The sequence below is a fragment of the Delphinapterus leucas genome, chromosome 5 (genome assembly GCF_059928025.1).
Source record: "Delphinapterus leucas isolate spDelLeu-1000000601 "Yukka" chromosome 5, BTC_Dleu_Yukka2, whole genome shotgun sequence".
Classification (NCBI taxonomy): Eukaryota; Metazoa; Chordata; class Mammalia; order Artiodactyla; family Monodontidae; genus Delphinapterus; species Delphinapterus leucas.
Window position 1 is genome coordinate 117,214,378 of NC_143133.1, and position 18,916 is coordinate 117,233,293.

At 42.3% G+C, this 18,916-nt stretch overlaps 1 protein-coding gene across 12 annotated transcripts in view; it reads left to right on the forward strand.

Moving 5' to 3' along the window:
* Positions 1–18,916, forward strand: part of MANBA (mannosidase beta) — a 168,827-nt gene that overhangs the window by 95,466 nt on the left and 54,445 nt on the right. For 11 of the 12 annotated variants that reach the window (XR_004023015.2, XR_016393401.1, XR_016393400.1 and 8 more), the window contains 3 exons: positions 5,437–5,581; positions 16,142–16,284; positions 17,134–17,391. Coding sequence is in view for 7 of the 12 variants with exons in the window: in XM_089912441.1 (XP_089768567.1) it covers positions 5,437–5,581; positions 16,142–16,284; positions 17,134–17,391 (546 nt within the window). In the remaining 5 variants the exon portion in view is untranslated. Of the gene's footprint in view, positions 1–5,436; positions 5,582–16,141; positions 16,285–17,133; positions 17,392–17,552; positions 17,729–18,916 lie in introns of all 12 variants that reach the window. The other variant, XM_089912437.1, reaches the window with a different exon arrangement.

Genomic DNA, 18,916 nt, shown 5'->3' on the forward strand with positions numbered 1-18,916 from the left:
TATCAGGAGAACTTATCACATGGCTTCTCCTAGTTCCAAGGGTAGAGGGTGTGGTTCTGAGCATGTAGCCCAGCTACAACTCTATCACTCTGGAGGAAGGGGAGAATGGGTTTTTGTAGACAGCAACCTTCATCACAGTGGCAGAGCTAGAATTGGAACCTAGGTCTTGGTGTCCTGGTCCAATTTCTTTTTCCCATACCATGTTTCTCTAAGGGGACTGATTTCATAAGTGTAATCAAGCAAGCTGCTGAAAATAGGCATATTTTGGAACTAAAATTAGATTTGTCTGCTAACAGTGGGACTGAGTAACCTAGGAAATGACTAAGCATTTATCCTTCTCATATATAAAGATAGCTTTCTTTAGGAAAAGATGCATGAATATATAAATACAGGTACAGTTTTTAAAGGGAAAGAGGCAGTTGCAGAGATTTTTTTTCCCCAGGGAAGTAGGATTGTATATTTTCCCTTTAAGATGGATAGTGGACTTCTGCATTTTTATGAACAGAGGTGTCATTCATTAGCCCTAACTGGCACTCACTGGTTTGGATAAACCCAGATCCATGTTATAGGCATGGCACCATCCGCCTGTGGAGGGTACTGCATGGTGCACGTGCCAGAGCCCGGAGCACGGAAGAGCCTTGGTTATCACTTTCACACTAAACTCAGGTGTGATAGGCTACTAGTTAGCGCTTGCCTAGTGCTCTTTTCCTTTCATTCCTAGCAAGGCTTAGGAGTCCTGCTTGCCTTAAACATTTAAGTTTAAAAGGATTGCTAATGTTTACCTATTAAACCAGAAAAGGCAAATTACAGCTAGGAGGGCTTCCCTGGTGGCACAGTGGTTGAGAGTCCGCCTGCCGATGCAGGGGACACGGGTTCGTGCCCCGGTCCGGGAGGATCCCACATGCCGCGGAGCGGCTGGGCCCGTGAGCCATGGCCGCTGAGCCTGCGTGTCCGGAGCCTGTGCTCCACAACGGGAGAGGCCACAGCAGTGAGAGGCCCGCGTACCACAAAAAAAAAAAAAAAAAAAATTACATCTGGGAAATTGTTAGAATAGATATACGGAAATAAATATTTTAAATAGTTTTTGCAGGTAGTTCTGAGAATTGAAATAGTTCAGGGACTGAAAACTCAAATGTTTGTAGGGACCAGGCGGGTAATTTAAATGGATGAGAGTCTGAATATTGGGGATTGTGGCAAAATGGAGCATACAGGCCCTGACTTAAGACATTAAACGACAACAAGAAGAAACAAAAAGCACCCGCTCTGTGAGCCAATTAAAACCTGCGTGGGGCTGAGTTCTGCCTGGAGGCTAGCAGTTTATGGCAGCCTCTTGACTGGAACCTAATATAGCAACATGCAACAAGGACTTTAAAATGTGTCATATATTATTATCAAAAGAGACAACAGAAGAGGCAAAGAAATTAATTTGGACATAAAATGTTCTTTGCTCTTGTATTTAAAGAAAAAATCTGCAAACCATTCAAATGCCGAATAATTATTGGAGAATGATTCATCAAACTATGGTATAACTGTGGAACCATTTAGAGCACAGAGATATATAGAAAATGCCAGGGCATCACATGGAAATGTACACGTGAAAATTAAGTGAGAGTAGAATACAAAATTATAAACGTATATGAGTTACAGTATATGTTAACAAAGATCAGGCAGGAATTTGGAGCATTGTAAAAAATTTGCCACTCATCAGACTTTTTCCCCCTGAAAAGAAGCTTAAATTCACCCTGAAGAAAATGCAAGTCACCTCCACCAAGCCCATCAGTAAAATATCTAATTGTCCTATGGATTAGATCCAACTAAGCACAAGCATGACTGTTTCAATAGATATGACTTTGTCCTAGAAGTTTTTATTTTTGCCTGAAAGAGATGACTTAATTTCCTACTCTGGTATACACTGATGTTTTGTTCCCCACCTCAAAATTCCGATTTTTACTTTTCTCCTATTCACCCTGTTTTATAAATCTGGATCCGAGGAAACAGATTCCAGTCCCAAACTTCTTGAGCGACGCCCCTCCCTCCATTCTACTTGTGGGTCCACGCTGAACCAAGTCCCATAGCAGAATATTGCAGGTCCTTTGGCTTCCTTGGTGTATCAGGAATGGCCCAGGCTTTGGAGATACTTCAGGTCCTGGAAGTTCCAGAATTGTTGGCCAACACCCAAAGTGGAGTGTCCATGGTGGTCGCCATTTGATGCCCGTGCTTGGCCTGTCAGGGCTGGGCTAGCACCTCTGGAGTGTCTGGTGATCAGAATACCTCTCCCCATGTGTTCCTTACTGGTGTGATGAGGGCTTCCTCATCTTCTCCTCCTGTGATCCCTTTACACACCGTCCATAAAGCCTTAGCCGATTCTTCAGGAATTGCAGGATGAGAACAGAGACTTCTTGTTGTTCAGTGCCTCGGGTGTGTGTTCTGCAGGGCAGCGACTGTGGCTGGCTTGATTTTGTGCCCATGGGCCAATTTTAGCTTGGTTGGTGGGGACGTTATTTGAGGGCTGAGGTGATTTAAATAAGTTCAAATATTATCAAATTTTAAAAACAAATACAAAGGTTACTTCCCATGCTGATGTGAGGTTAAATCTCTAATGGGCATACATTGATAATTGGTGCTGCCCTCAGATCTGTTTCTACTAAGATTTCAATTGGCTGCTTTATCTTCACTGAACCTTCTAGGAATCGCTCCACAACACTGATTTTGTACAATAACTCGACAAACATGTGAATGCTTAATCAAGGGACTTGATTTCCCTGTGCCTAGCTATCCAGGCCTAGAAGTAGATAAATCTCTTTCTTCTTTAGTTCAGACGAGATTGGTATTTTTAGAAGGAACTTGATTCGAGATCCTGAGTCTAATTGTTACTCACCTGGGTCCTTGGACTCTTAATCCATAGAAATTGATAAGAGGCCAGAGGAGAATTTCAGGCAAGACTTTATCAGGACTCGTGCTGCAGCATGAGGGAGCGAAAACAAGTAACAGGTGCTGTTGGTTCCCTGGCTCCTTAAAGGGGTGAGGCTGGAGGTGGACTGGTGGCTTGGCTGGGAGGTGTAGTTTAGGTGGTCTGCGTGCCCCTTGGTGGTGCTGCGTGCAGGAATCACGCGCAGCACCCTGCTTTTGCTTCTGACACCTCAGAAATGGCAGTTGGTTTGTGGCCTTTTTGTATCTTATTGTTCATAATTTGCCCCACTGTGCGTGTGTGCAGTTGGTTTTAGTCCTGTATAGTTTCTTTGCGTTCTGTTGCTTGAGGAGACGTTTGTCCAGGTGCAAGCACTCTGGTAGGGGGTCCCAGGTCCCAGCCTGTCTCATAATTGCAGATTAACTTGACTGTTATAGATCATAGTTCTTAGGCCTGTTTTTCGTATTTCACTCCTTGACTTAGTGCTAGACATATATTCAGAGAGTATCCTGTGGTCATTTTGAGCTTGGCACCCTTGCCACTCTGTTCGTGAGATTCTTACGTTCTTTAGACTGTTATCTGCCTGTTATCACGGCTGTGCTCCCAGTGGTCTGGTTCCTGAATGGAAAGGGCATTTCTTTACCTGCTCACAGCTAACATCATCTCTTGCCTAGAAGATTATAATAGATTTCTAAATGGCCTCCCCGAATGCCCTCTAGTCCCCTGACTCCTTTCAGCGGTCAGAGGTACCTGTTGCAAATGCAAGTCTGGTCACTTCACCCTTTAGCTTAAAAGCTTTCTGTGACTTCCAGTTGCCTTTAGGATACATCCCAAACCTTCCCAGGTCTGGCCTCTGCATCCCCACCAGCCTTGCTGCCATTGCTCCCAGCTTTCTGAGTTCAGGCTGCCTTGGCCTTCTTTCAGTTCTTTGCTGTGCATTCTCCTTTCACCACATGTGTCCTCTCTGGCTGCAGGGTTCTGCCCTCTATCTTTTTCTCTTTCCTGTACTTCGAGGCCAATCTCCCTCCTCAGCTAGACCCATTTCCCCTCCTATCCAGGCTCCTAATATCACACACCTCTCTTTCTTAGCCCTCATTACTGTTTAAAGTTTCCATATATTTGTGTGATTCTTTGGTTAAGGCCTGTCTTCTACACAAGCCAATATGCTCCACAAGGGTGGGCTGTCTCTTTTTTGCTGGGGGCGGGGCTTACCATTACCAGCATGCAACACACACTGTAAGTGTTTATTAAATTTTTATTGAACGGCCGTGATTTCTTCTCGCTTTGCCCTTCTGGAGTTTGACAGCTGTGCCTCATTGAAGTTGTAACTTCATCTGCGACTTCCTCACTAGCCAGCTCTCCTCGATCTAAAGGTCTCGCTTCATTGGAGCTTTTCTAGTGTTTTAGGAAGGCATCTGAACTTGGTCTTCTAGTGGCCATATATGCATCCCTCTTTTTCCTCCTCTGAAAATCCAGACCCTACTCTAAGGCCGTCCTTTTCTCTGACTGGGGAATCCTTGCAGCTCTGACTGTCTCTCCAGGTTCTCCTTGGTAATTAAGTAATTAAGGGTCTTGCATGAAGTTTTTTCATGCCTCTTAAATAAGAACTAAATTTACTTGTCTCTTTGTTGCAGTTTACAATCTGTTCTGCTATAAGGAAGGAACTGCATTCATAAGAAGTTTTACATTATCAAAAGGCATGATATAAAAAACAATTGCTTGACTAGAAGAAAGGGGTTAGGGATTTGACAATATCCGAGTCATAATATAGTTCTTTTTCTATAGAATTTTTTCTAATAAACTATTTTCTTAATAGCCACGAAAGTGTTAGTAAAACCCGTCACTGCCCACAACTTAGTGTTTGCTCTGGAATCACAGTCTTTGTTTTCCATCATTGCCTCCACTATCGTTGGCAAAGAACCTTTTACACCATCCTGTTTCCACGATTACCTGATTACCCATTGTTAAGCCCAATACCAAGCTTCTCCCCAAACCCAGCTGCTACAGACAACAGCTTCTCATACTAAGGGGTTGGTTCCAGATCTAGTATAATGATGATATATATAATGGTAATGAAATTCCCAAATTTATTCAAGCCTATAATTTTCTCAGATCTAGACAGCCTACCTCAAGCAAAAACACCTGTGTTTTTTTAAAATCTTGCAATGGACTGAGCTTCCCTTTTTTTGAATGATCTTTTTTTTAAGGTTGAAGTGTAGTTGATTTACAATGTTGTAAGTTTCTGGTGTACAGCAACATGATTCAGTTATACATATATATTCTTTTTCATATTTTCCATTATGGTTTATTACAGGATACAGAATATAGTTCCCTGTGCTATACAGTAGGGCCTTGTTGTTTATTCTATATATAGTAGTTTGCATCTGCTAGTCCCAAACTCCCAGTTCAACCCTCCCCCTGCCCCTTGGCAACCACAAGTCTGTTCTCTATATCTGTGAGTCTATTTCTGTTTTGCAGATAAATTCATTTGAAAAACACCTGTGCTGTAATGTTTTCCCCTGAATCAGGTGATGCAGGCCCAGTGTGTCAAAACAGAAACTGAATTCTACCGCCGCAGTCGCAGCGAGATAGTGCATGGAGAAGGGCACACCATGGGGGCACTTTATTGGCAGTTGAATGACATCTGGCAGGCTCCTTCCTGGTCTTCTCTAGGTAAGTGTTTCAGTATTCTTTGTGTGAGTGAGAGAAAGCCATACCTGTGGGGAGAGGCACTGAGAGAGCACAGAGCTGGAAGGGTCAGATGAACCCAAGCAGGACTCCAGGGAGAGGAGGCTGTCCAGCTGCTGGTCTCGGAGCTGCGGCCTCCTCTCCCACCTTCACAGTCTTTCCAGGAGCCTTAGAGGCAGCCTCACTACGAGTTCTGAGCTGTGCAGTCGCAAAAGCAGGCGAAGGAAGGGAAAGATTCATGCGTGAAGATCTCAGCCATGTGTCTTCTGATTGTTGCTTAGAATTTTGAATTTACTTAAGAGGACTTTCCAGGGCAAAAGGAGATTGACATAAGCACCCCTTCTTCTGTTTAGGAGAATCCAACCACAGGAAAGTTTGGCCCAGCTGAGTGTTAAAATGTCCCTTTGCTGACTCCCCTTCAAGTCCGTCAGGTCATCTTTCTTTCGCCCTGTTGATCTCTTGGGGGAAAGGGAATTGAGTGAGAAATCCAAGTAAGAAGGGTTATCAGGTGAACCTGTCTGTTCAATGAGGAACAGGTGAGACGGCTGACATGGTGCTTGCAGTTTGAATTATTTCATCTATTTTGGTGCATTAAAAAAAATTAAGGTGTAATAATGAATGTTGGCCTTCACTAAGAGGTGATTTGAAGCCAAGTCCAGTTAACGATATGAACAAAAGTTTTGGGTCAAAAATGAGGCAAGGCCGTGAAGTAAGAAGGCCATTTTGCTGGGTGAGGCTCTTAAACAAGCTGAGAATGCAGAGCACAGAGTTCCTTCCCCACATGCTTTGAATAAGTGCTCATCACCTCTGCAGGGAACTGCAGTCTTGATCAGGTTTCCCTGATCAAACTCTTTATCTACACCAACCAGAGAAAAGGATATTTAATGAGAGTCAGGGGATAGATGCTAGGGGAATAGCCTTTCTGGGACGCTTAAACCGGAGAAAGAGATGTTGTTCAGAGGTACTTGGAGCCTGAGCCTGCTTCCTGTCTGCGGATGCGGCGGTGGTCTTCTGAAGCTGAGTTCGGTTCAAGAAGTGGGAGAGCCCAGGCTTTGTAACTCTTCCCTTAAATGACCCTATGTTCTTCAGAAAGGATTTCAGAGTATGATGGCAGAGTAAGAATTTGTCTGCCTTCTAAACTCTGGCAGGACAGTGCATTCGAGGAGAGGGTCACCATCTCCTGGGGGTGTCACCGTTTAGTAACTAAGGTATGTATCACTGAGACCTTTTGCTTCAACTGCTGTTCTCTTGAATGTCTTTTGTTTGTGGCCTTGATTGCTGCAACCACGCATTTGAAGTCTTTCTCCTGTAATGGATGCCACACGTGAGAGTGTGTAAGTTATCTCAGGTCCAAGCCATTTTCCATTTATCAGAAAACTTTCCAAATATAAGTTCTAGTTCATTTCATAGATCTAATTGGAAAGGCCTCTCCACCCTTCCCCTCTCATTGTTATTTATTTATTTTTGTTTTTGCGGTACGCGGGCCTCTCACTGTTGTGGCCTCTCCTGTTGTGGAGCACAGGCTCCGGACACGCAGGCTCAGCGGCCATGGCTCACGGGCCCAGCCGCTCTGCAGCATGTGGGATCCTCCCGGACCCGGGCATGAACCCGGGCACGAACCCGTGTGCCCTGCATCGGCAGGCGGACTCTCAACCACTGCGCCACCAGGGAAGCCCTCTCATTGTTATTTTTAAGGGGAAATACTAAGAGTTGGAATTGAAGTGCTGGAGAGTTGAACTTTTGCAAAACCTAAAGAAATTAGTTCTAGCTGAGCCTCAAAACCGTGTTCCTTCATCTCAGCAGCTTGCATGGGTGAATTCTAGAAGTGCTCCCCCATTCTCTCTCCCCCTCTCTCCCACCCGCTTTCCCTCATCTTACTCTCTCACCCGCTGCTCTCTCTCCCTCTCCCTCTCACTGTATACCTTTCTCTGAAGCTGTCTGGTGATGCAGTGTTTTGTGGAGAAGGATCTTCTTTCTGAAATAGAGGCACGTTGAAATATTTTTTGGTTTGTGGGTTTAGCATACCAGAGATGCCAACAGGGCACCGGATTCTGCAGGTTCTTGATAGCTTCTAATTGTATTTGAGGAATTGTCATTAATTGTCATGCGTTTGGGTGTCCCCCTCCAGTCTGAACTTACCAGCCATATTTGTGATTGTGGTTGCTTTGTTTCACTCAGAGGATTTTGTGCCTATGGGAAAAGGAGACTTTGAGTTCTAAGTAAGTTTATTTTTTTAAAAAAATTTAATTTAATTTATTATTTATCTATTTTTATTGAGGTATAGTTGATCTACAATATTAGTTTCAGGTGTACAATACAGTGATTCAAAATTTTATAGATTATACTCCATTGAAAGTTATTATAGAATATTGGCTATATTCCCTGTGCTCTACAGTATAGCCTTGTAGCTTATTTATTTTATACATAGTCCTTTGTACTTCTTAATCTGCTGTCCCTATGTTGCACTTTGCTCCTTCCCTCTCCCCACGAGTAACCAATAGTTTGTTCTCTATATCTGTGAGTCTGTTTCTGTTCCATTCATCCATTTGTTTCATTTTTTAGACTACACATATAAATGATAACATATAGAGTATTTGTCTTTCTCTGTCTGACTTATTTCACTAAGCATAATACCCCCCAGGTCCATCCATGTGTTGCAAATGGCAAAATTTCATACTTTTATGGGCAATTAATATTCCATTGCATATATATATATATATATATATATATATATATATACCACATCTTCTTTATCCATTCATCTGTTGATGGACACTTAGGTTGCTTCCACACCTTTGCTCTTGTAAATAATGCTGCACTGAACATTGGGGTGCATGTATCTTTTCGAATTAGTGTTTTTATTTTCTTTGGATATATACCCAGGAGTGGAATTGCCAGGTCTTATAGTTCTATTTTTAGTTTTTTTTGAGGCACCTCCATCCTGTTTTCTATAGTGGCCACATCAATTTACATTACCACCAACACTGTAGGAGGGTTCCCTTTTTCTCCACATCCTTGCCAACATTTACTCTTTGTGGTCGTTTTGAATATAGTCATTCTGACAGATGTGAGGTGATACCTCATTGTGGTTTTGATTTGCATCCCTGATGATCAACAACATTGAGTATATTTTCATATGCCTGTTGGTCATCTGTATGTCTTATTTCGAAAAATGTCTATTCAGGTCTCCTCCCCATTTTTTTTTTTTTTTTTTGCGGTACGCAGGCCTCTCACTGTTGTGGCCTCTCCCATTGCAGAGCACAGGCTCTGGACATGCAGGCTCAGTGGCCATGGCTTACAGGCCCAGCCGCTTCGCGGCATGTGGGATCTTCCTGGACCGGGGCACGAACCCGTGTCTCCTGCATCAGCAGGTGGACTCTCAACCACTGTGCCACCAGGGAAGCCCTCCTCCCCATTTTTTGATTGGGTTGTTTGTTTTTTCTATATTGAGTTGTATGAGCTATTTATATATTTTTGTATATTAACCTCTTATCGGTCGTATCATTTGCAAATATTTTCTCCCAATCAGTAGGCTGTCTTTTCATTGTGTTTATGGTTTCTTTTGCTGTGCAGAAGCTTTTAAGATTAATTAGATCCATTTGTTTATTTTTCCTTTTGTTTCTTTTGCCTGAGGAGACAGAGCCAAAAAAATATTGCTACAATTTATGTCAGAGTATTTTGCCTATGTTTTCCTCTAGGAATTTTATGGTTTCTGGTCTTACATTTAGGTCCTTAATCCAGTTTGAGTTTATTTTTGTAACTGGTGTGAGAAAATGTTCTAATTTCATTCTTTTACATGTAGCTGTCCAGTTTTCCCAGTACCATTCATTGAAGAGTGTGTCTTTTCTCCACTGTATACTCTTGCCTCCTTTGTTGTAGAGTAATTGACCATAAGTGTGTGGGTTTATTTCTGGGCTCACTATTCTGTTCTATTGATGTATGTGTCTGTTTTTGTGCCAGCGCCATACTGTTTTGATGGCTAGCTTTGTAGTACAGTCTGAAGTCTGGGCGCATGATACCTATAGCACTATTCTTCTTTCTCAAGATTGTTTTCACTATTTGGGGTCTTTTGTGTTTCCATACAAATTTTAGAATTATTTGCTCTAGTTCTGTGAAATATGCCATTAGTATTTTGATATGGATTGCACTGAATCTGTAGATTGCCTTGAGTAGTATGGTCATTCTAACAATGTTAGTCCTGTCTATGAACACAGTATCTGTTTCCGTTTGTTTGTGTTGTCTCCAGTTTCTTTCATCAGTGTCTTATAGTTTTCCATGTACAGGTATTTTCCCTCCTTAGTTAGATTTATTCCTAGGTATTTTATTCTTTTTGATGTGATGGTAAATGGGATTGTATACTTAATTCCTCTCTTATAGTTTGTTGTTAGTGTATAGAAATGCAACAAATTTCTGTATATTAATTCTGTACCCTTTGACTTTACCAAATTCATTGATGAGCTATAGTAATTTTGGTGCTGTCTTTAGGATTTTCTTTTTTTTTTTCATGTAATGCCTGAAACATTTATATTAACATATTTCCATACAAATAACCCAAAGAAAGTTTAGTAGTAGTTGTTTTTTTGTTTGTTTGTTTTTTTATACTGCAGGAGGATTTTCTAAGTATAGCATCATGTCATCTGCCAACAGTGACAGTTTTCCTTCTTCCTTTCCAATTTGTATTCTTTTTATTTCGTTTTTTTTTGTCTGATTGCTCTGGGTACGACTTCCAATACTATGTTGAATAAAACTGGGAGAGTGGACATCTTTGTCTTGTTCCTGATCTTAGAGGAAGTGCTTTCAGCTTTTCACTGTTGAGTATGATGTGAGCTGTGGGCTTATCATATATGGCCTTTATTATGTTGAGGTATGTTCCCTCCATACCCATCCATTTATGGTAAAACATAAATGGATGTTGAATTTTGTCAAAAACTATTTCTGCATTCATTGAGATGATCATATGGTTTTTGCCTGGTTTTGGAATCAGGCTGATGCTGGCCACATGGAATGAGTTCAGAAGCTTCCTTACTCTTCCATTTTCTGGAAAAGTTTGAGGAGGACTGGTATTAATTTTTCTTTGAATGTTTGGTAGAATTTATCAGTGAAGCCATCTGGTCCTGGACTTTTGTTTTTTTGTTAATTTTTTTAAAAAAATTATTTATTTTTGGCTGTGCACGGGCTTTCTCTAGTTGCGGGGAGTGGGAGCTACTTTTTGTTGAGGTGTGTAGGGTTCTCATTTCAGTGGCTTCTCTTGTGGAGCATGGGCTCTAGGTGCATGGGCTTCAGTAGTTGTGGCATGCGGGTTCAGTAGTTGTGGCTCACGAGCTCTAGGGCGCAGGCTCAGTAGTTGTGGCCCATGGTCTTAGTTGCTTCACGGCATGTAGGTCTTCCTGGACCAGGGCTCGAACCTGTGTCCCCTGCTTTGGCAGGTGGATTCTTAACCACTGCACTACCAGGGAAGCCCTTTTGGGAGGTATTTGATTACTGATTCAGTCTCCTTACTAGTAATTGGTCTGAAATAAAAAACAAGATTTTTTATTTCTTCATGATTCAGTCTTGGAAGGTTATATGTTTCTAGGAATTTATCCATTTCTTCTAGCTTGTCCAATTTGTTGGTGTGTAGTTGTTCATAGTAGTCTTTTATGATTCTTTGTACTTCTTTGGTATTAGTTGTATTGTCTCTTGTTTCATTTTTTATTTTATTGATTTGAGCCCTCTCTCTTTCTTTTGTGGTAAGTCTGGCTAAAGTTTTTTCAGTTTTGTTTATCTTTTCAAAGAACCAGCTCTTGTTTTCAGTGATCTTTTTCTATTTTTTCTATGTCTCTATTTTGTTTATTTCTGCTCTGATCTTTATTCTTTCTTTCCTTCTACGAACTTTGGGTTTTGTTTGCTGTTCTTTTTCTAAGTTCCTTTAGGCGTAGGGTTAGGTTGTTTATTTGCAATTTTTCTTGTGTTCTGAGGTAAGCATGTATCACTGTAACCTTCCCTCTTAGAACTGCTTTTGCTGCCTCCAATAGATTTTTGGATCATTCTGTTTTTGTTTTCATTTGTTTCCAAGTATTTTTTGATTCTTCTTTGTCTTTGGTGACCAATTGGTTGTTTAGTAAAATATTATTTAGCCTCCACATCTTTGTGTTTTTTGCAGTTCTTTTCTTGTGGTTGATTTCTAGTCTCATAGGGCTGTGGTTGGAAAAGGTGCTTGATATGATTTCAATTTTCTTAAATTTATTGAATCTTGTTTTGTGGCATATCGTGTGATCTGTGCTAGAAAATATTCCATTTACACTTGAATCAAATGTGTATTCTGCTGCTTTGGATGGAATGTTCTAAATATCTATTAAGTCCATTTGGTCTAATGTGTCACTAGAGGCCAGTGTTTCCTTATTGATTTTCTGTCTTGATAATCTGTCCATTGATATACGTGGGGTATTAAATTCCCCTGCTCTTACTGTGTTACTGTCAATTTCTCCCTTTGTGTCTGTTAATATTTGCTTTATGTATATAGCACTTCTATGTTGGGTGCATAGCTATTTACAATTGTTATATAAGATTGATCCCTTGGTCATTATGTAATGTCCTTCTTTGTCTCTTGTAGCAGTCGTTGTTTTAAAGTCTCTTTTGTCTGATATAAATAGTGCTATCCCAACTTCTTTTGATTTCCATTTGCATGGAATACCTTTTTTCATCCCCTCACTTTCAGTCTGTGTGTATCTTTAGATCCAAAATGAGTCTCTTATAGGTAGCATATGTATGGGTCTTGTTTTTATATCCATTCAGCCACTCTGTACCTTTTGATTGGAGCATTTAGTCTATTTACATTTAATTATTGATAGGTATATACTCCCATTTTGTTAATTGTTTGGGGGTTGTTTTTTGTAGTTCTTTTTTTTGTTCCTGTCTTCTTCTCTCCCCTTTTGATTTGATGACTATCTTTAGTTATGTTTGGATTCCCTTCTCTTTTTTGGTGTTTATCTATTGTAGATTTTTGGTTTGTGGTTACCATGAGGCTTATATATAGCAATCTATATATAATATAATGTAATGTAGTGTAATATATATGATTATTTTAAGTCTCTGATCTCTTAATTTCAAACACATTTTAACAACTCTACATTTTTACTCCCCCACCCTCGCCATGATTATTATTATTATTTTTAAACTCTTTATTAAATTTGCCACAATATTGCTTCTGTTTTATGTTTCGGCTTTCTGGCTGCAAGTCATGTGGGATCTCAGCTCCCTGACCAGGGATCGAATCCACACCTCCCACATTGGAAGGTGAAGTCCCAACCACTGGACCACCAGGGAAGTCCTGATTATTGTTTTTGATATATTTTACATCTTTTTGTTTTGTGTATCCCTTAACTAATTATTGTGGATATAGATGATTTTTGTCTTTTAACCTTCCTGCTAGCTTTGTACATGGTTGATTTACTACCTAATATTTGCCTTTACCAATGAGCTTTTTCCTTTCATAATTTTCATGTTTCTATTTGTAGCCTTTTCTTTTTCACTTAGAGAAATACCTTTACCATTTCTTGTAAAGCTGGTTTGGTGGTGCCCAACTCTTAGATTTTGCTTGTCTGTAAAACTTTTGATTTCTCCATCAAATCTGAATGGAAGTCTTGCTGAGTAGAGTATTCTTGTTTGTAGATTTTCTCTTCATCACTTTAAATTTATTCTGCCACTCCCATCTGGCCTGCAGAGCTGCTAAAAAGTCCACTGATGGCGTTATGGGAGTTCCCTTGTATGTAACTTGTTGCTTTTCCCTTTTCAATATTCTTTCTTTAACTTTTGCCATTTTAATTCAGTGTATCTTGGTGTGGACCTCTTTGGGTTGATCTTGTTTGTGTTCCAGGACCTGCATGTCTGTTTCTTTTCCCAGGTTAGGGAAGTTTTCAGCCTATTGTGTCCTCAAATATGTTCTCTGCCCCTTTCTCTCTCTCTTCTCCTTCTGAGACCCTATAATGTGAATATTAGTGCACTTGATTTTGTACCAGAGGTCTCTTAAACTGTTCTCTTTTCTTTTTATTCTTTTTTCTGTTCAGCTTCAGTGATTTCCACTACTCTGTCTTCCATCTCCCTGATCCATTCCTCTGTATCATTTCATCTACTGTTGATTTCTTTCAGTGTAGTTTTCATTTTAATTGTTGTAGTTTTCATCTCTGTTTAGTTCTTTATATCTTCTAACTCTTTGTTAAACTTCTCACTGTGTTCCTCCATTCTTCTCCTGCATTCTTTGATCATCTTTATGATCATCACCCTGAACTCTTTCTTAGGTAGATTGCCTATCTCCACTTCACTTAGTTCTTCATCTGGGGTTTTATCTTCTTCCTTTGTTTGGAACATGTTCCTCTGTTGCCTCATTTTGCCTAACCTGCTCTTTTTTTATTTCTATGTATCTGGTAGGTTGGTAACGTTTCCTGATCTTGGAGAAGTGGCCTTTTGTAAGAGGTACACTGTGCGTCCCAGCAGCTCACTCCCCTCTGGTCATCAGAGCTATACGCTCTAGGGGTGCCCCCTATGTGGGGTGCATGGGTCCTTCTGTGTGGTGGGCTTACTGATGTCGTTGGTCTAGTAGGCATGGCTGGCCTTTGGCCCAATTGGTTTCCAGGCCCTGCCTTGTGTGGACCCTGCCAGCCACTGGTTGGTGGGGCTGGGTCATGAGGCTGCTGGTTGCAGAACCCTGGAGGGTCCCAGGGCTACTGCTGGTTCACTTGTGGGCAGAGCCAGGTTCTGGGGTGGGTGGTTACAGGACTGGGGTTCCTGGATCTAGTGTTGGCCTGATGGTGGGTGGGGCCAGTTCCTGATATGGCTCGCTGCAGGTTCTGGGGTATTCCAAAGCTGGTGCTGGCCCATTGGTGAGTGGGGATGGATCCCAGGGCAGCTGGCTGAGGCATCCAAGGTTTCTCAGAGCTGGTGTTGGTCTGCTGGGGGTGGGGCCCAGGCCCGGGAGTCCTGGGGCTGGTGCCAATCTGCTGTGTTGGCTGTGTCCAACAAGGTAGGCTGTAGGGCTGCAGTGGTCCTGGGGCTGGTGTCTTCCCGTTGGTGGGTGGAGTTGGTGTCCAGGGGATCCTGGAGCCAGTAGGTGAATCTGGGTCCTGGGGCTAGTGCTGGCCCACTGGTGGGCAGAGCTGACTCCTAGGGTCTCTGGCTGCAGGGCCCAGTGTCCCAGAGCTGATTTTGAATTGTTGTTGGGTGAAGCCAAGGCCCAGGATGTTCTGGGGCTAGTGCTGGCTGGCTGGTGGCTGGGGCTGGGTCCCAGGATTTCTAGCTGCCAGGCCCTGGGGGTCCTGAGGCTAGTGCTTGCACACTGTTGTATGGCACTGGGTCCTGGGCCCTCTGGTGGACAGGACCATGTCCTGAGGTGCCTCGGGCTCAGGAAGTCTTAAGGCAGCCTGTCTGCTGGTGGTTGTCCAGCTAATTGCTTGGCCTGTGGCGTTCCAGTACTGGTGTGAACAGGCTGGTGGGTGAGGCTGGGTCCTGGTGCCAGTCAGCTGGAGGGAGAATTCCAAAATGGCGCTTGCCAGTGTCTGTGTCTCCAGGGTGAGCTCCAGTTGCTTGCTGCCTCTTTGGCAGACTCTCCAAGATCAGCAAATGAGTCTGACAGACTCCTTTCAACTGACTGCTTCTGCCCTGGTTCCTGGAGTGTGTGAGATTTCGTGTGAGCCCTTTAAGAGGAGAGTCTCTATTTCCCCCAGCCCTCTGGGACTCCTGAATTTAATCCCTGCAGGCCTTCAAAGCCAAACATTCTTGTGGCTGGGGGCTTGTCTTCCTGGTGCAGGATCCCCGGGCTGGGGAGCCCAATATGGGGCTCAGACCCCTCGTTCCTTGAGGAGTACCTCTGCAGTTGTAATTATTCTTGCATTTGTGGGTCACCCACTCCTGGGGTGTGGGTCTTGACTATGTGCAACTCTGCCTCTCCTACCCATCTTGTTGTGGTTCCTTCTTTATACCTTTAGTGGTAGATGATCTTTTCTGCTAGATATTGGTCTTTCTTATAAATAGTTGCTCTGTAAATAGTTGTGATTTTGGTGTGCTCATGAGAGGAGGTGAGCTCAGGGTCTTCCTACTCCAACATCTTGGCCAGCCTCTGTAATAGTAGTTTTGCTAAGTAATACTAGCGAAATGAATATTTGTAACAGATGTTCACTGCCAATGCTACTGACTCCCTTTTTCATGTGTATGTAGGGAAAAGGAACATCGGTACACTGAGCTTCTGGAAGCAGAATTGCATATGAGAAAGTGCTAGCTAGGAATCAGGTCTGGGCTCAAAATACTGCCAGTGGCATGTTTGACTTAACTGCTTGAGCTCCATTTCCTCATTTGAAAAGTGCGATGTTAATGGCTGCCTCACTCAGATTTGAGGCTGACATGAGGTGATATCCAAAAATGCTACTTGCCCTCAACAAACATGGGTTCCCTCCACTGTCAGCTCTCCCTTCTACGCTCAGTGCCCTGAATTATGACAGGTTACACAGCTGGACCCTGTGGATGATGACTCCGACTGCTTGACCCTTGTTTCCTAACCCAACTGATTACTTTTAGAGTATGGAGGAAAGTGGAAAATGCTTCATTATTTTGCTCGGCATTTCTTCGCTCCGCTGTTGCCGGTGGGTTTTGAGAATGAAGATGTGTTTTTCATCTATGGTGTGTCAGACCTTCACTCGGACCACAAGATGATGCTCACTGTAAGTTGCTTGGATTTTTTTTCTCTCTGTGGTAGAGGGCGAATTTTAGATTTCTTTAGTTATTTGGTTCTATTCTTTTTTGGAAAAAAGAAAACAAATTAATTTGTATCAAAATGTTTCTAGTCCTTGCAGCAGAAAATGAGCTGTTCTTGGAATTGGAAAACCTATATTCAGGGAAAAATTCTGCTATTTATTCTATGACCTTAATGTCTTGGTTCAGTTTCCTCATCTGTAAAATGACACCAGCCTGCCTTCTTAAAGGATTTCTATGGGTAGTGAATACAGCCATTAGATGACTGTGCATTGTAAACTCTAGAATGCCAGTTAAGTCTAAGGTTATTTATGATCATGAGAAGCTGGAAATAGGCTAGACTTTACCAAAAGAACTCATTTAAAACAGTACGTTAAAGTGGAAATCAGTAAAATTATTCAGAATATATATGTGGAAAAATGAACTTGTATTTAAAACAATTTTAGGTAAAAGAAAGGATAGAAACTCAAAGAAGTCTTGGGTGGCTGCAGTTAGGAGGACATTGAGAACAGGTCAAGTCTGTGAATTAACTATAATGCGCCAGGTCCTGTGCCTTCCCTAAACTGCTTAATTCTCACAACAGCCTGTGGAGTTAGTGCTGTTATTATTCTCATTTTACGTTTGAAGAAACGGATACTTTGAGAAGTTAACTTCTTGGCTACATGACAAGTACTTGGTGGGGCTATGGTTAAACCCGAGTTTCACAGTCTCTTAACCAGTTCTGCTATTCTGACTTTCATCTATTATTACTCCTATTATTCTCTAAAAATAAAAGTAACTAAGAATGTTTTGTTTTTGTCTGTCTTGTTTCTCCCCAGGTGAGAGTCCACGCATGGAGTTCCCTGGAGCCCGTGTGCTCTGAGACGACGAAGCCTTTTGTGATGAAAGCAGGGGAGTCTGCTCTTCTCTATGATAAGCCAGTAGCTGAATTATTAAGAGGATGTACAAATTGTACACGACAAAGCTGTGTGGTTTCCTTTTACCTGTCAACTGACAGGGAGCTCTTGAGCCCAACCAACTATCACTTCCTGTCCTCACCAAAGGAGGCCAAGGGGCTCCACAAGGCAAATATCAGTGTAAGCACCAGTGGCCTGGGGTCTCTGTGGCTTTGTGGAACTGTCCTGCTTTTTTGCAAAATTTCTCCTTGGTATTGAGCTTACCTGGGACCCGGGGAAGATTGGCCCCTTCCCGCTGGAAGCAAAGAGCAAATCATTTTTATTATTTGTATTTGTCAAAGCTTAAGGTTCCTGCCACTCCTGCTGTCCCATCACATCTCCCTAGCCAGGCTGGTGCAGTGGAGGGCGAGGCAGCAGGAGTCATCACCACTGGCTGCTCCTCCTCTAGGTTCCAGGCTCTGTCTGTCCTGGGGGCTTTGCTGCATCAACCGTGAAGTACTATCACCTGCATATACAAGTGAGCAAACCTGTTTGGAGGGACCGAGTAACGTGTTTATAGAGTCCATAGCCAGGAAACAATGGAGCCGGTAGAAGCACTCTTAATTTTGCATTTTTAAGGAGAGTCTATTCATTTAAAAAATTTTCACTCTACTCTCTGATTTATTGCTTCCATGTTGCTCAGTCACCAAATCTCTTTATCACTGCCAAGGGAAAAAAAGAGATGATCAGGATAGGATGTGTTGTTATAAAAATTGTGTAGCTAGGGCTTCCCTGGTGGCACAGTGGTTGAGAGTCTGCCTGCCAATGCAGGGGACGCGGGTTCGTGCCCCGGTCTGGGAAGATCCCACATGCCGCTGAGCGGCTGGGCCCGTGAGCCATGGCCGCTGGGCCTGCGCGTCTGGAGCCTGTGCTCCGCAACCGGAGAGGCCACAACAGTGAGAGGCCCGCGTACCGCAAAAAAAAAAAAAAAAAAAAAATTGTGTAGCTAGGAAATTTGGAATCTGTCTAGTTGATTGAAAACCTTTCCTTCCCTTTCCCCCTCTCCATGTAGTGATTGAAACTTTCTAGAAAAATATTTTCATTCTCTATTTTTAATGAATTTTAAGTTTGTTTTAGATTTCATTGAAAAGACTTAAGTGAGAGGATTTTTTACATTTGCTTTGGAAATCATATCAAAACTCAGTCCTTGAAATGAAAGCATAGCTTCCTTCCCAATTAATAATGAAATATTCCCATAATGAAATCTATCTGTAACAACTGATATAGGGCAAATATGAAGGAAATGACATACATTTACATAGCTTCTTTCCAGAAAAAAAGCACAAAACTATGTAGTAGACAAATCTGCAGTCTCTAGACAGGATTTCAAAATCTTTCTTTCCTCCTCTGGGCCTCCATTACTTTGAGATAACTGGGCTGGGGGAGAGGTAGGACTTCTTCCTTTGTCCTCCCTCAGTTGGATTTCAATGAGACTTTGCCTATCCTAAAGGGATATAATAACAATAATAATAGTAATGATAGTTAACGTTATTGTAGGCTTAATGTAGGCCAGGCACTTGGATGTACTATCCTCAGGGGGATGCTGGGGACTGAGTTTTCCTCCCTGTGTCCCTGAAGCCAGAATACAAGCTTGAGCTCTGGGCTCTGCAGTCAGATATGCAGAGATGAGGTTTCCAGTCAGAAGAAGGCAACAACGAGAGTGAGC